The sequence below is a fragment of the Labeo rohita genome, unplaced genomic scaffold, assembly GCF_022985175.1.
Source record: "Labeo rohita strain BAU-BD-2019 unplaced genomic scaffold, IGBB_LRoh.1.0 scaffold_105, whole genome shotgun sequence".
Lineage (NCBI taxonomy): Eukaryota > Metazoa > Chordata > Actinopteri > Cypriniformes > Cyprinidae > Labeo > Labeo rohita.
This window is the reverse complement of record NW_026127175.1, coordinates 87,520-105,543: the sequence shown is the minus strand read 5'-3', so window position 1 is coordinate 105,543 and position 18,024 is coordinate 87,520. Positions and strand designations below refer to the sequence as shown.

Below are 18,024 nucleotides of genomic sequence, written 5' to 3'. Positions count from 1 at the left end.
AGTTTGGTTAACATTTGTTTTTACGTTTTCATGTAATGTTTATATTTTGTCATGTCAGCGGTCTTTCAATTACCGAAAACTGTAATTTTCACATTAACAGTTTCAGTTGTAGTGTAGGTTTAGAATGGATTTTTTTATTTAATTTGCAAAGTTTTACTGATTGTGTCATTTTTCAGTCTTACAGTTGAAAATTGGTTTCTACTGTAGGTAACCACTTACCAGTTGGTTTCTATGCTTCAGTAAAGTGGGAAATATTCAAAGTAAATAATTTTGTAATTTGATACATTGTAGAAAGAAAAATGAGAATTGAACGACTTTTCTTTTCGTATGACATCACTAATCCCTGTTACTTTAATCCCCGCCCCTTCAACCACCAGACTCATTCCGAAATCTAAGATGAGCTTTTCACAATCCAGTCAATTTCAGCTCTACCTTTTTCCTCATTGAATATCCATTTTTATTCAGAAAGAAGTTAGAAGAGTGTGAAGAGTGTTTCACGTTGACTTTTTAAAGTCAGACCTTGTTTCCGTCTGTGCTGCAGAATCCTGTAAATCACCATCAGGTTATTCTTAGACGGCACCTAGGCTCCGTTTTCAATCGTTATTCTAATTTACTCTTGTGTCATCCAGTGTGTTCACTAACCTCTCGTTAAAACTCCATCCCTCATTTACTTTAATTGCAGTTTGTGTGAACATAAAGGCGTCTGGTTAAAGTGGCCTTTAATGCCCATATTTAAGGGTGATTTAAGTGAGCTGAAGTTCTGTGAAATGAAGACGGAGCCCCGGAGCTGCTAATTGCAGCGTTATCCCACTGAATTTACTACACATCCCAGAGAAAGAGGGAAAGAAAGAAATTATCATCAATTGGAGACTTGACTGTTTGCACTTGGTTTTAACATCTGTGTCAAGTTCTAGTTACACTGTCACATGTCACATGATCCTTCAAAAATCATCATAATATGCTAATTTGTTTAAAAAAACAGTAAAAAATGCTAAATAGTTTTGTAATTAGAACAAAGCTGTTTTCTCTTTCACTATATTTTAAAATTTAATTTAATTCAGTGATCAATGCTGAGTCATTACTCATCTTAAGTGTCATGTGATCCTTCAGAAATCATTACAATATGCTGATTTGCTGCATTTAATTGATCAAAAATACAGTAAAAAATGCTAAATAGTTTTGTAATTAAACAAAGCGGTTTTCCATGTGAATATCTGTTAAAATGCAATTTATTTCAGTGATCAAAGCTCAATTTTCAGCGTCATTACTCGTCTTAAGTGTCACATGATCCTTCAGAAATCATTCCAATATGCTGATTTTCTGCATTTATTTGCTAAAAAAATACAGTAAAAAATGCTAAATAGTTTTCTAATTAAGCAAAGCAGTTTTCCATGTGAATATCTGGTAAAATGTCATTTACTCCTCTGATCAAAGCTGAATTTTCAGTATCATTACTTCAGTCTTCAGTGTCACATGATCCTTCAGAAATCATTCTAATATGCTGATTTGCCAAAAAAAAAAAAAACAGTAAAAATGCTAAATAGTTTTGTTATTAATGTTTCTAATAATTGTAGTAATTGTAATTTCTATGTGAATATCTGTTAAAATGTAATTTATTTCTGTGATCAAAGCTGAATTTTCAGCATCATTACTCATCTTAAGTGTCACGTGGTCCTTCAGAAATCATTCTAATATACTGATTTATTTGATCAAAAAAACAGTAAAAAATGCTAAATAGTTTTGTAATTAGAAAAAAAGCTGTTTTCCATATGAATATCTGTTAAATGTAATTTATTTAAGTGATCAAAGCTGATTTTTTTTAGCATCATTGTTCGTCTTAAGTGTCACATGATTCTTCAGAAATCATTCTAATATGCTCAAGAAACATTTCTGATTATTATCTGATTATTATTAAGTTTTGAACAGTGGTGTATGTTTATAATATCTTATTTATATATACCGTAACTTGCACAAAAGAGCTTATATTCTCAATTAAATTGCGTCAATGCATGGGTAATGCAATCACTGAATTCTGAATTAAATAACAATATAACTTTCCTCGCGGTACATGAATTTAATATTAAAAACACAACGTGTAAAAAGGTTTTTGTCCATCCTTATGTTAACACGTACACATAATTGGTTTGCCCTTAGGTGCCATTTCTTACATGTTGATAATTAAACATCAGAATTGCAGAGTTTGTGTTGGAATATGAATAGCGTTGACCTGAATGAATTGCATGTTGACCGTCCTTGGGTTTATGTTCATCGTTTTGAATATCCTCATCTCCGAGTTTGGCGTACAGGTGTGTGCTTGACATGGAAACTCTGTTTGTCTGCAATTATCCTGTTGAGATTTACTTCCATAATCAGTGAAGTGATTTCTCGGGGGTTTATCTCTGAATCCCTTCGTCCGAAAATAAGACTGACCATGGATAAATCCAGATGAAATTTGAACGAAGGACGGCACGGCTTGTCCTAAAAATGCAAATCCGAGTGATAACAAGCAGCTGTCCCGGGTTACCGATGGGAAATGTCACTCTAACCGGCCACAAACACGGCATTTGATTAGGATTTACTGCACTGAGATTAGATTATCCAGCCTGATCCGCTCCACCATCTGCTGCACTTTCTGCATTTGCGTTTCATTTTTTAAGCACATGTACGTCTCGATGTGAAGACGAGCGTTCGACCTTGGTGTAAAGTGCTGATGGCAAGGCATCATGGGATTGAGAGAGTGTTTGTGGGGGTCACTGACTCTTCTGTTTGTTGCTTTAGACATTAAAGCATTCAGTGTTTTACAGGTAAGGGTTAATGATTCATTAAAGTCATAAAAATGTAAAATATAAATGAAAGAAAATTAAGTCGTAAGTCATAAAGCTAAAATAAATGATTTTAAAATTTAAAAATGTAAATAAAACACTAAAAATTAATTAAATCATAAAATCTCAAATTAAGATTTATTTTAAAATTAAAGTAATTGTGAAGTAAAACATTTAAAATGAAACACTTCACTCAAAAATAAAATATAAAAATGTAAAACTAAAATAAATTATTTTAAAATAAAATAATCAAAATAAACCATATAAAAAATCATTAAAAAAAATGTAAAATGAAGTAAATTTAAAATAAATAAAAATATTAGAAATATTAGAAATATAATAAAGTCATCATAAAAATGTAGAACTAAAATTAATTTCAAAAAGACACACTTCTTAAAAATATCATAAAAATATGAACATGAAATAAAGTAAAAATAATTTTTAAAAAATAAAGAAATCATAAAATTGTATTTATTATATTTTATTTTAATTAATAAATAAGTTATTTTAAATAAAACATTCGAAATTAAACCCTTCATTAAAAAATACAAATCCTAAAAATATACAACTAAAATAAATTACTTTAAAATAAAAATAAGTTATAAATTAGTTATAAAACTGTAATCATAAAAATATAAAACTAAATAAAAAGACTCACTGCTTCAAAAAAATTTAAATAATAAAAATGTAAACACAAAATAAATTAATAATAAAAATACAACACTAAAAAATAATTGAATCATAAAATTGTATTTTTTATTATGTTAATTTAATTAATAAATAAGCTATTTTAAAATAAAACATTCAAACGAAACTTCATTAAAAAATAAAAATCATAAAAAATATAAAACTAAAATTAATCATTTTAAAAATAATCCAAATGAACACACTAATTAAACTTGTTTTTAATTAAATCAAACTGAAAATAAGTACATTTTTAAAAAGACATTCAAAAAGACACTAAAATTCATAAAAACCATTAAAATGATAAAAATGTAAAAGTAAAATAAAGTAAAAAGAATAAAGTAAAAATAATTGAATCATGTAATTGTACAAAAAAAACAAATATTAAAATCACAAAAATTTACGGTTGAAATAGATTATTAAAAAAAAATCAAATGAAATATTAAGTCATAAAAATGTACAATTACATAATAAGAAATTATAAGTAATAATAAGAAATATATAATAAATATGTTTAGCTGCGTGTTATTTGAACATTAGCCATCATTAAGAGAACTGTAAACATGCAAGTGTGTTATTAATATGTATTCCTAAAAATATTTCAGGAATATAACACAATATAGAGAAGAAGTTGCATGAAGTGGACGTTTTTAGAGCTTGCATTTGTTATTATTCAGCTTCATTATTTCAAGAAAATCATGCAGGTTTGGAATCACATGAGTATGAGTAAATGTGCACAAGCGTTTGTGTAAATGCACCAGTTGAGTTTAAAACAGGGCATTGTGGTGTGAGGATGTAGTTTTCATTTTTGGGTCGTTACACATGTGCAGGCAGAATGAATTATGCATCATCACACCTGTGAGTGAGATTTGCTTCTGTTGTGTGTTTCTGGAGCAGCTCTTTGAACAGATGAACTTGGGTGGAACCGAACAACAGAACGGGAGTTAAAATCAGAAACCGTCCCGATGTTGAAGCGATCAGTACAGCGTGTGAAAGCTGCTGCGTGATTGTTCATTTAAGAGGAGATGCAGATGGTCAGACTGTGTAATGCACAGCCGAGATGTTCTTCCAGGTGCGCCACGGCCCCAAAACACCACAGCATGATGGGATATCGGTCCTCATGTTACTTGTTATCATGGTACATTGTCATTTCTCCAAAGCAGAGTTTGCCAAACTGGGGTTCGGAACTGCAGGGGGTTTGTGAGTTGATGAAAGCCAACAATTCATTAAATCATGAATATGTGAAGTTAAAGAAAATAATTTAAAAACAAAAACAATCAAAATAAAACACTTACTGAAAATGTAAAATAATTTAAAACTAAAAATAAATACTTACTAAAAATTAAGAAAATCATAAAAATATGAATTTAAATAATTTACAAAAAAAAAAAATAGAAAAATGCCAAAAAATGGTAAAAATTAATCATAAATATGTACAGTTAAAGTAACTAATTTTAAAATGAAAATAACCATAAAATGGCAAATATTAATTAAATAAAAAAGAAATTAAAAATGAAATTTAAATAAATGTAAATCTAAATAGTTAGAAAACTATATAATAAAAACAATAAAAATAAAACAGAAATTAAATCATAAATACATAAAGTAACTAAATTTAAAATAAAAAGCAATCAAAAAATAAAACACTCGCAGAAAATGTAATTTCAAAATAAAAATCAGAAATACTTACTAAAAATTATTAAATTTATTAATGTGAATTTAAATAATTTAAAATGAAAATTAAATAAAAAATATATCAAATTAAAGTAACACATTTTAAATAAAAAACAATCAAAATAAAACACTGAATTTTTTTAATAATTTGAAGTAAAAACTAATTAAATTATAAAAATGTGAATTTAAATAATTATATAATTATATAATATAAACAATAAAACACTAGAAATTAATTAAATCAAAAATATATGAAGCTGAAGTAACTCGTTTTAAAATAAAAATAATCAAAACAAAACAAAGATTAAGATCAATTAAATTGTAAAAATAAAAATTGGGTTAAATTTATTAAATTATAAAAATGTTTTTTTTATAAGTGTTGTATTTTAAATAAAAATAAAAACACTAAAAATTAATTAAATAAAGTGAAGCTTAAATACATTTTTAAAATATCAAAATAAAGCACTAACTAAAAGTATTAAAATCATAGGAATGTGAAGTTAACGTAAGTAGTTTTAATAAATAAATAATTTTATTTTGTGTAACTTCATGTCATTTGACTAATAACTGTCACTAGAGAACAATGAATACTAGCTTAAAATGAACTTAAAATATTTTATTTAGTGGATATTTTAGTTTGAAGGAGCTCACTTGTCAAAAGTAGACAATATAGACCAGTAAATTCAGAAATGGACACTTTTACACACTTTTGTCGTGTACCATGCTTTTTAATGTACATTAGAGTATTTTATTGCGATGCTCCCCATGCAGACAATGTCAAAGCAGCTCACTGGTGTTAAAACCAGCGTGTGTGTAAATGTCAGAGAGCACTTGAGGTTCTCCCACATGTGAGTGTTGTTCCAGCGTTGCGTTTCTCGACTGTCTTTCGTAAGACTTTAGTTCTAAGAAAGCTGGAAGTGTCCCCGAGCCCTGCGGCGAGCCGGCGTGTTGGACGGAGATCAGTGCGGCGTTTGGCGAGCCGTACCGACGCTAGCGCTGAGGGAGATCCCTGTGCAGAGGAGGAGTCTGGGATGCCAGAGGAATGGAAGCGTTTCAAAGAAAAAGCGTCTCCTTTTTCAGGCAAAATCAGCCCACTCAGACTCTAGCGGGGCTTTCTCTCTCCTCTGGGTGTGTGTGAGCTGCTCTGAGCCGCTGTTTCGACATGAAGTGCTGTGTAAGATTTTCCAGCACTTCATAGTGTAAATGCAGCCTTACGAGGACAGCGTCCAATGGCTCCAACTCTTACTAGTTACTAGTAGTTATTTTTAAGTGTTTTCTACTTGGTTTTTGGTTATTTTTATTACTTATTTTATTTTAGTTGTTTTTGAAATGTAATATTTTAGTGCCCATATTAACAAATTGCATTTAAAAAAAATAATTTCATTGAGCTGTTTATCAGCTGCAATTTGATCACAAATGTAGTAAAAATGTGAAATAATATTATGATGTTAAAATAGCTGTTTTCTGTGTAATAATTGTTAAAATGTAATTTATTTCTGTGATTAAATCTGAATTTTCAGCATCATTACTCCAGTTTTTTTTTTTTTTTTGAACGGAGTAGATTGTACAATTAATGAGGACTTGCTGCCATGATGCTGAGATGTTGTATTTGATTGTTAGTGTTTCTGAATGGTTGATAATGTGTTACTATGTGGTTGCCAGGGTGTTTGAGTTGTTATTGGTGTGTTGATCAGTTCTTTGAGTTGTTGTTAGTGTGTTGCTAGGGTGTTTAAGTGGTTATTAGTGTGTTGTTGTGTGGTTGCTGGGGTGTCTGAGTGGATGCTAGTGTGTTGGTAGGGTGTTTAAATGGTTGCTAGTGTGTTGCTTAAGTGTTTGTGAGTGGCTGTTAGTGTGTTGCTATGTGGTTGCTAGGGTGTCTGAGTGGTTCCTAGTGTGTTGTTAGGGTGTTTGAGAGATTGTTAGTGTGTTGCTATATGGTTGCTATGGTGTCAGTGGTTGTTAGTTTGTTGTTAGTGTGTTTAAGTGGTTGTTAGTGTGTTGTTATGTGGTTGCTAGGATGTTTGAGTGGTTGTTACGGTGTTTAAGTGGTTGTTAGTGTGTTGCTACAGTGTTTAAGTGGTTGGTTGTTTATGTGGTTGCTTTGTGTCAGTGGTTGTTAGTTTGTTGTTAGGGTGTTAAAGTGGTTGTTAGTGTGTTGCTATGTGGTTGCTAGGGTGTTTGAGTTGTTAGTGTGTTGCTTGGATATTTGAGTGGTTGTTAGGGTGTTTAAGTGGTTGTTAGTGTGTTGCTATGTGGTTGCTAGGGTGTTTGTGTTGTTAGTGTGTTGCTTGGATGTTTAAGTGGTTGTTAGTGTGTTGTTATGTGGTTGCTAGGATGTTTGAGTGGTTGTTACAGTGTTTAAGTGGTTGTTAGTGTGTTGCTACAGTGTTTAAGTGGTTGTTAGTGTGTTGCTATGTGGTTGCTTTGGTGTCAGTGGTTGTTAGTTTGTTGTTAGGGTGTTAAAGTGGTTGTTAGTGTGTTGCTATGTGGTTGCTAGGGTGTTTGAGTTGTTAGTGTGTTGCTTGGATGTTTGAGTGGTTGTTAGGGTGTTTAAGTGGTTGTTAGTGTGTTGCTATGTGGTTGCTAGGATGTTTGAGTGGTTGTTACGGTGTTTAAGTGGTTGTTAGTGTGTTGCTACAGTGTTTAAGTGGTTGTTAGTGTGTTGCTATGTGGTTGCTTTGGTGTCAGTGGTTGTTAGTTTGTTGTTAGGGTGTTAAAGTGGTTGTTAGTGTGTTGCTATGTGGTTGCTAGGGTGTTTGAGTTGTTAGTGTGTTGCTTGGATGTTTGAGTGGTTGTTAGGGTATTTAAGTGGTTGTTAGTGTGTTATGTGGTTGCTAGGATGTTTGAGTGGTTGTTATGGTGTTTAAGTGGTTGTTAGTGTGTTGCTACAGTGTTTAAGTGGTTGTTAGTGTGTTGCTATGTGGTTGCTATGGTGTCAGTGGTTGTTAGTTTGTTGTTAGGGTGTTAAAGTGGTTGTTAGTGTGTTGCTATGTGGTTGCTAGGGTGTTTGAGTTGTTAGTGTGTTGCTTGGATATTTGAGTGGTTGTTAGGGTGTTTAAGTGGTTGTTAGTGTGTTGCTGTGGTTGCTATGGTGTCAGTGGTTGTTAGTTTGTTGTTAGTTTGTTGTTAGGGTGTTAAAGTGGTTGTTGGTGTGTTGCTATGTGGTTGCTAGGGTGTTTGTGTTGTTAGTGTGTTGCTTGGATGTTTAAGTGGTTGTTAGTGTGTTTTCAGTTTTATTAATATTCACATTAATAGAAATAAAAGTAGAGCATTTATTTGAAATAGAAACTTATTTCTTACATAATCTGAACTTTTGAATGGTACTGCACATGTTCTGTCAAATGAAATGAGCTCAAATGGAGGAAATGCACATGGATCTGTTTCTTGGATGCAGGTTACAATTAGTCCTCAATGAAAAGTGCTTTCAGTATCAAATCTCTCTTTAGCTTGTGATTTAATCTAACATAACTGAATCATATAATAAACACAGAGAGATCAAACCCTAAAGGGGAGTGTTTTTTATTTCCTCATAATGGGAAGAAACCAAGCGTGATTTTCATGACTGTCAGAAAGAATCATCTGAGATCAGCTCATTAGAAGTCACGTGACCTTTCACAGATCTGACGACTGTTGTGAATGTTTATTCTGCATCTGAGTGACTTCTGTTTTGGTGTAATTGCAGCTCCATTAAATTATTGTTTGCTCGTTTGCAAGAGAACAACAGCAAATGGTTTCATGTGCAATATTCATACTGTTGTATAATAGTTTCTGTCTTTTTTTCTAAGCAGCGTTTCACACTTGTAAAAGTTAAAAAAGGTGGTTGGTAACATTGTAACCCTGAATGATGAAGCCTCCTGTGTGATGCAATGTAACGCTAGAACGTAACACCAAATTGTGAATATTAATGAGCTTTGTACAAAGGCAGGAATATTAACATGCTGTTTAGTTTCAGCATCTGAGGGACATTAGAGTTAACTAAAGTCATGCCAAGACCATTTCATTTCAAGTCCAAGTCCAAAGTCAAAATCTCTTTTTCCTCAACTGCATTGGTGTTTATATTAAAACATTACTGTCGCATCTTACACGTGAGTGAATCACCCAGAGCACTGACTTCACAATCGGCCGTGTTTTTTCTTTGGCTGCTTTCTTTGAAAGCGTATCTGTGCTGATCACAGGAGAAAACCCCAAACAGAGCAGAGTCAAGAGTCGCTCCATTAGAGGAAGAGAGCGCCGATGTGATTCAGAGCCCGTCCTCTGATAGTCTGATGTGTCATGATGGTTTGTTTCATGTGGCAGCAGCATCAGTCCTGCTCACTGACATCCTGATGGCAGCATGTGATGCTTTAATTAAAGCGGCTGCGAACTACACACACACACAGTCAGACAAATGGACTGCAGCGATTTCAGAAACACATTTAACTGATTCAAACACCCTAGCAACCACATTGCAACCACTGATTCTGAACATCCTTTTTGTGTGTGAAGGATGTTTGATGTTTCTGTCACCTCTCTCTCTTATATTTTTATTTTGTTTTATCTTATTTTGAGCAGTAGATCTTGCATTTTATGAAAATAATTTGCTGCCATGATGTTAGGGTGTTGTTTGTGGTTGTTAGTGTGTTGCTAGGGTGTCGGAGTGGTTGTTAGTGTGTTGCTATATGGTAGCTATGATGTCAGTGGTTGCTTTGTGGTTGCTAGGGTGTTTGAATGGTTGTTAGTGTGTTGCTAGGTTTTAGTGTTTGTGTGGTGTTAGTTTAGTGTTTGTGTGGTGTTAGTTTAGTGTTTGTGTTGTTTTGTTGTTAGGGTGTCAGAGTGGTTGTTAGTGTGTTGCTAGGGTGTTTGAGTTGTTAATTTGGTGTTTTTGTGTTGCTAGGGTGTTTGAATGGTTGTTAGTGTGTTGCTGAGGTGTTTGAGTTGTTAGGTTGGTGTTAGTGTGTTGCTAGGGTGTTTGAATGGTTGTTAGTGTGTTGCTAGGGTGTTTGAGTTGTTAATTTGGTGTTTGTGTGTTGCTAGGGTGTTTGAATGGTTGTTAGTGTGTTGCTAGGGTGTTTGAGTTGTTAGTTTGGTGTTAGTGTGTTGCTGGGGTGTTTGAGTTGTTAGTTTGGTGTTAGTGTGTTGCTAGGGTGTTTGAGTTGTTAATTTGGTGTTTGTGTGTTGCTAGGGTGTTTGAATGGTTGTTAGTGTGTTGCTCGGGTGTTTGAATGGTTGATAGTGTGTTGCTAGTGTTTTTGAGTGGTTGTTAGTTTGTTGCTAGGGTGTCTGAGTTGTTAGTTTGGTGTTTGTGTGTTGCTAAGGTGTCAGAGTGGTTTTTAGTGTGTTGCTATGTGGTTGCTATTATGTTAGCGGTTGTTAATTCAATTCAGTTTTTCAATTCAAATTTATTTGTATAGCGCTTTTCACAATACATATCGTTGCAAAGCAACTTTACACCAAATTGACATTTTTACAGTATATGTAGTAGTAGCTTGATGTACATATGGCAGAGATGTGTGGTAAAGATCAATTAATGATGTAATCAAACAGACAAAGAACACTATAAATTAGTAGCAGAATTCGGTAGTGCTGTATGTTTTCAGGGTTGGCATCATCTGAAGTTCTCTGTGGGGTTGGCATCATCTCTTCTTAAGTGTTCTGGATCCACACTGGAGCTTGTGAATTCCTAGTTACCACTGGATGTCAATCCCACGGCAAAAACAGAGAACAAATAGGAACATAATTAGCGTAGCTGCTGTTCAAACTAAGAAAAGAAAGAGTTGTTAAACCAGAGCTAAAAGATTAATAATGGGCATTTGATCAGATATAACTGCAGGAAAAGTTTATGAGATGCATTATTTGAATGCTTGGCTAAAAAGTAAAATGTCTTTAATCCAGATTTAAACAGAGAGAGTGTTTCTGAACCCCAAACGTTATCAGGAAGGCTGTTCCAGAGTTTGGGTGCCAAATGTGAAAAAGCTCTACTTCCTTTAGTGGACTTTGCTATCCTAGGTACTACCAACAGTCCAGAGTTTTGTGACCTTAGGGAGCGTGATGGATTGTAGCGTGGTAGAAGACTAGTTAGGTACGCAGGAGCTAAACCGTTAAGTGCTTTATAGGTAAGAAGTACTATTTTGTAGCTGATGCGGAACCTAATAGGCAGCCAGTGCAGAGACTTTAAAATTTGGGTAATATGATCATATTTTCTTGACCTGGTAAGGACTCTAGCAGCTGCATTTTGGATTATCTGTAGCTTGTTTATTGAAGATGCAGGACAACCACCTAGTAGTGCATTACAATAGTCCAGTCTAGAGCTCATGAATGCATGAACTAGCTGTTCTTCATCAGAAACAGGTAACATGTTTCGCAGCTTGGCAATGTTTCTAAGATGGAAGAATGCTGTTTTTGTAACATGAGAAATATGATTTTCAAAAGACAAGTTGCTGTCTAATATAACACCCAGGCTTTTGACTGTAGTGGAAGTAATAGTACATCCGTCTAGTTGTAAATTGTAAGTCAAAAGATTCTGTGTATTGTTTTTAGGTCCAATAAGTAATATCTCTGTCTTATCTGAAATTAATAGCAGAAAATTATTGGTCATCCAATCTTTTACATTTTTAACACACTCTGTTAACTTCGATAATTCAGAAGTTTCATCTGGTCTTGATGAGATATATAGTTGAGTATCATCAGCATAACAATGGAAACCAATCCCGTGTTTTCTAATAATATTACCAAGGGGCAGCATGTATATTGAAAATAGTAGAGGACCTAGAACAGATCCTTGTGGCACTCCATACTTTACTGGTGATAACTGAGATGACTCCCCATTTAAATAAACAAAGTGGTAGCGATCGGACAGGTGGGATTTAAACCATCTTAAAGTCTGCCCTTGGATACCTGCATAATTTTGTAGTCGATCTATTAGTATGTCATGATCTATAGTGTCGAACGCAGCACTAAGCACTGTTAGTGTGTTGTTAGGGTATCTGAGTTGACATCAGTGTGTTGCTAGGGTGTCTGAGTGGTTGTTAATGTGTTGCTAGGGTGTTTGATTTGTTGTTGATGTGTTTGTGTAGTTGCTGATGAAACCTGTGTGATCTTCTGGTCTCTGGTGTCTCCTTTAATGTGTGTTTGTGGGTTTTTTCACACAGCAGATGGAAATCTCTGGCCTTTCTGCTTGATGTCGGTGTGTATCTGTGTTTTGTTGATCTGCTGTTATGAAGTTATCACTCAAGGTTTCTGAGGCTGCCACTTTTTTCAATCTATATCGACGGACAGGCTCTTTCAGGCTTTTCAAGTTGCATTTTGCAGTTTTAGTGCGGGTCACTGCAAAAATGAAAGCTGTGCTGCTTTGGGTTGATATTTGGATTTCAGTTCTTGTGTGTTTCTTTAAATTTGCTCAGTGAAAATAAGAATTGGGGTGAATGTCATGAAAATAATCTTGCAATGCAAAAATGTTAAATATGCATCATTTTCTTTATGCAAAATAATATTTACTTTCTTTCTGTTGATTTGAAGTGAAGTGTGACAGATTGACTGATGCTCGTGTGTGTTTCAGTCTGTTCCAGCATTACTGTTATGCTCGCGGAGGGATGCGTCACACCTCATACACCTGCATCTGTGGAAGGTAAACGCACCACTAACAAACACAAATGATTAGAAAATGCACAAATTAGCCACAAACAAAACAGAATCGCTCCGGTCAGCAGCACTCAGAGACGGTTGCTGTAATTACTGATGTTCTCAGTGAGTGTTACACCAACAGCACAAGACCTTACAGTGCAATAACACACCAGAGGAAATCATTACTGCAGTCTGTGTGTGTGTGTGTGTGTGTGTGAGAGAGAGAGAGTGTCCGATATCATTCTGTCCTCTGAGCAAAAGATGCATCTTGGAGTTTAAAGTTAAATCACAGCAAACATCTGGATGAATAAATAAACTTAAGAGATGTTTTGCATTTCCAAACTTTTCAAACATTTAAAGATATAAAGATGACATTCATTAGATCATATGGTCAATAATTAGAGTTTTTGGGTTGCATGTTAACATGTCATTTCCCATCAGTGGGAATAACTCATCTGTCCTGCATTATGGACACGCTGGGGCTCCCAATGACAAAACCATCCAGGATGGAGACATGTGGTGAGTTCATCTGCCTCTTTTTCTTATATTTCTTGATTATTTTAGTCTGTCTTGTTCTGTATCAGTTGTCTTGTTGGTGGATGCTGGTTTTTCAGTCAGTGTAGTGATGAATATTTCTCTCTTCAGTAGTTCAGGCTTCTTCATCTCTTTATGAGCAGTCACACACTGACCCCTGGTGGACAGGAAATAGAAAGACATTTTTCACTTTTTGCAAGCACATGTTTAAGAAATGATGTTAAATTCATGATGGTTGAATTAATTAAAGTAGCAGCTGATTTACTACAGTTAAAGAGCTTTTCATTTTATATTTACATCTGGCATCATCCACCTTAAATGACAGTTTTCAGACCAAAACACATCTCTGAAAATATTATGTTTTTATATTTGCAGCAAAATGTCCATAAACAAAAAGTGATACATATATGTGCAGAATTTCTGCTAGAAATTGAGTATTTAATGTAGTAAGAGTTATTAGGTTGACTTGACTAAATCAAGACTTCACTTCTATGAACTATTTCTAATCAATTCAAACTTTCATTCTAATATTTTTAATCTATTTATCTGTCTAGCCAAGCCTAGCAACTACAATCATGCTAGTAACATGCTAATCATGTTAGCTAGTAACATGCTAATCATGTTAGCAACATGCTATTAACATGCTAATCATGCTAAAATCATGCTCGTAACTTGTTAATCATGCTTGAAACATGCTATTATATGGTAATCATGCTAGAATCATGCTAGTAACATGTTAATCATGCTAGAATCATGTTAGTAACATGGTAATCATGGTAGAAACATGCCAACATCATGTTAATAACTTGATAATCATGTTAGCAACATGCTGTAATATGGTAATCATGCTAGAATCATGTTAGTAACTTGTTAATTGTGTTAGAATCATGCTAGTAACATGCTAATCATGTTATAAACATGTTAGCAACATGTTAATAACTTGCTAATCATGCTAGCAACATGTTATTAATATGCTAATCATGCAAGAATAATGCTAGCAACATGCTAACAATTTGCTAATTATGCTAAAACCATGCTTACAACTTGACTACGGACGAGCAACATGCTAGTAACTTGCTAATGATGTTAGAATCATACTAACATCATTATCTATCTGTCTATCTGAAAAACTGCATTCAAACTTTCACCTTTTAAAACAACTTAAAAACTTAAAACTATTTCAAACTGAAAACCATGAAAATTAAAACTTTTTAAGACAGTTCAAACTTTCTGGTCCAGCTTTCTCAAGCCAACTTAAAGTTTGTCTTGTCAAACTTTTTTATGTAGTTAATAAGATGAAATGCCATTTTTTCAGTGTAGAAATGAATTATTTCCAGTGCCGTAATTATAGTCTGCTTTCTGTTTAATTTCATTTGGTTTTGTTTTACTAAAAAGAATAAAAGAATAGTTGTGCCTTGTTTATATCTTACGATTTGAATTTTTTGTTCTCACAATCCTTAGAAAAAAGTCAGAATTACGAGACACAAATTCAAAATTGAAAACTATTTTGCAATTGCAGTTATCTATATTGCAATTCTGAGAAGAGAAGTGCAAAAAATTTGTAATAAAAAAAGTCTGAAAAATGCAATGCAAAAAGAGTCTGAATTGTAAGAATTGTTGTTTTTTATCATTTTGTTTTATAATATTGTATTTCATGTTATATGATTTGCTTAAATATAAAGTAAAAATGACTTATGACATGTATTTTCTTTAAGTGGATCTATGAAAAGTCCAGCAGCTTTGTACACTGCAGAAATGTCAAACAAATTAGTAATAGAATAATGTAAAGCCGACATATTCCATTGTTTCCAAACCGTAGAAACTCTGGCTGGTGCTAAAGTAAAGTTTCCTATTAAAACTTCTTTATTTTTCTGTCTGATTGTTTACTGACAGTCTGTTTGATATGGGCGGTGAGTATTACTGCTACTCCTCCGACATCACCTGCTCTTTCCCGCCAACGGCAAGTTCACCGCCGACCAGAAAGCCATTTATGAAGCCGTGCTGAAGTCCTCCAGAGCCGTGATGGCCGCCATCAAACCAGGTACAAACACAGAGGAATCACTGTCGAAACACAACATACTGAATACTAGAGCCAAAACTGCTTTCAAACTACAGAGACAGAAAACATGATTTGTTGATGAATTTTATATTATTTAATATACATGTTTTATATGTGAATATATGTTCAAATGTAATTGATTGCTGTGATCAAACTGAATTTTCAGCATCATTACTCCAGTCTTCACTGGCACTTTTGATCAATCCAAGCTTTGAATAGCTTTTTGTTTTGAGATTTAAGTTTTATATAAGAAAGCACTTCCTAAAACAACAAGTAGACACTGTGTTTGATTGAGTGCTGAATCAAAGTCAGCTGTAAAATGACCTCTGACCTCAATCTGCTCAGGTGTGAAGTGGACAGACATGCATCGTCTGGCTGACCGGGTTCACCTGGAGGAGCTGGTGAAGATCGGGATCCTGCGTGGGAACGTGGAAGAGATGCTGAAGGTTCATCTGGGCGCCGTGTTTATGCCGCACGGTCTGGGTCACCTGCTGGGCATCGACGTCCATGATGTGGGAGGATATCCAGAGGTCAGTTCTTATAACAACAGAAGACGGAGAGATTTACTGAAACAAGAAGTTTTTTTTTTTTTTTTAATAATGTTATTATGTTAGCGGTTAGAGAGCTGTAGCAGTGTCCAAAATCTCAACCAATATTGGCAGTTATGTCATTGTGTCACTGCACCATAATTTTATTATAGATGTTATTTAGACTTTTTGAAAATAAATCTTAACACTGCTCAAAGTAAATAAATAAATAACTTTTTTTATTGTATGTTTTTATATATTATGTAGTTTTAGCATTTATTTATATATTTTTTCACAATGAAAATGCCATGGTGGATAAACACCAGAATGTGAATTAAAACCAAAATTATTCAGATTCCATAATTCCCAGTGTCATCACAAAAATGGATCAAAAGTAAATGTTGCATTAGAAATTATATCCAACTACATTATTTTTAATATATTTATTCACAATATTTAATATATTTTTAACAATATTTATTCAATTTGTAACATTTGTAACAATTTTCTTTACCAATTTGTAACATTTTAAAATAATGATGAAACATTCTATTGTTTTTGTAATGTTTGAATATTTATTTTAATTACATTTAGTTATGTTGTTTCATTTTTCAAAGTAAAAATAAAACAAAAATTCTAGGCAGTGGTGTGGGTGTCTCTATTGTAAAGGACGCTACAATAAATGAGTTAATTATGTTTGTGTCCCGTGGTTAGTGAAAAACTAAAATCTTTGTCTGATTAAAACCAAATGTCCTTAAGATGTTTCTGTGTTTGTGGTGTTTCAGGGCACCGAGCGCGTTGACGAGCCGGGGCTGAAGAGTCTGCGGATGGGCCGTGTGGTGCAGGAGCGCATGGTCCTCACGGTGGAGCCGGGAGTCTATTTCATCAACCACCTGCTGGATGAAGCGCTGAACTCACAGAAGCAGTGCGGCTTCATCAACAACGATGTCCTGGCGCGCTTCCGCGGCTTCGGCGGGGTCAGAACACCTCACACTTATTACAAACTAATTATATATTCTAATAGATACACTTGATGGAAATTATTTTACAGATAAACATCAATCCATGACTACTACCAACTTTTCTTTTAAACACCATATAATTTTTGCTGGTAATTTTGGTGATCATTTATCTTTTAATTTATAACCAAAAGCACTAAAGGATTTTTTCATGCTGATATTATTAATATGTATTTCCGAACACTCAGATTTCTATGAATATTGCTCGTCATGCGTGTCTGTCTCTCAGGTGCGTATTGAGGATGATATCGCTGTGACGGCTGACGGCGTGGAGCTGCTGACCTGCGTTCCTCGAACCGTGGAGGAAATCGAGGCCTTCATGGCGGATGAAACATCCAAACCCTTCAGTCCCATCAGCAGCCAGAAACTGAAGAGATGATGATGATGATGATGATGATGATGATAAAGACAAAGACAACACTTCCTCTCTTCAACAGAGTATCTCTGATATTTCACACTATAAAGGGAAATCAGTCAAATGTCAGCTCGTTTGATTACCCTGAGGAAAATCAGTATTATAAATTAATTACAGGATCATTTATGCTTTCATGTAGCAGCCGTGGAACAATTTTGTTTGATATTCTTGATATTCTTAATAAAGCAGCTCTGAACTTTGTTTAGCCTGAATTAAAAGAACTTTATTCATTTGTATAATCTTCTGTATACTTTGTGCAAGTTTGTAAGGCAAAGCAATGCTTATTTTTAATAAAGCTCTGATTTTTCTAGCATCATTTAGAATCATGTGTGAAATCTCATTTAGTCTTTCAGAAAATGCTGTCATGCTGTTTAAATCGCATATGATTTTTTTTTTTTTTGGGTCAAATTAGAATGGGAGGAATAGCAGTAAACTGAGACAGGAAGAGAAAAAAATCAATGACAAAAATCCTGACTCAAAATTTGAGTGTAGGAATAAAATGCTGTTACAAGACAATTCCATTTAGTTTTTTATCTTAAAGTGTTGCGTGATTTGAGCTAACAGAACAGAAAGTCTGATACCATTACTGTCAGCCTGGAATGACTGAAATGATACTAAAGTGTAATCTTTGCAAATAGTTTTGTAGATTCTCATCTTTCCTCATTTCAGTAGATACCAGCTGTACTTGTTT

General features: G+C 33.8%; 1 protein-coding gene across 1 annotated transcript in view; it reads left to right on the top strand.

The window, feature by feature from the left end:
- Window positions 1-17,649, top strand: part of LOC127157350 (xaa-Pro dipeptidase-like) — an 84,377-nt gene extending 66,728 nt beyond the window's left edge. The window contains 7 exon segments of the mRNA XM_051100586.1: window positions 12,715-12,783; window positions 13,221-13,298; window positions 15,207-15,256; window positions 15,259-15,354; window positions 15,718-15,902; window positions 16,685-16,876; window positions 17,148-17,649. Of these exon segments, the coding sequence (XP_050956543.1) occupies window positions 12,715-12,783; window positions 13,221-13,298; window positions 15,207-15,256; window positions 15,259-15,354; window positions 15,718-15,902; window positions 16,685-16,876; window positions 17,148-17,297 (820 nt within the window). The 3' untranslated portion in view covers window positions 17,298-17,649.
- The last annotated feature ends 375 nt before the right edge of the window (window positions 17,650-18,024 follow it).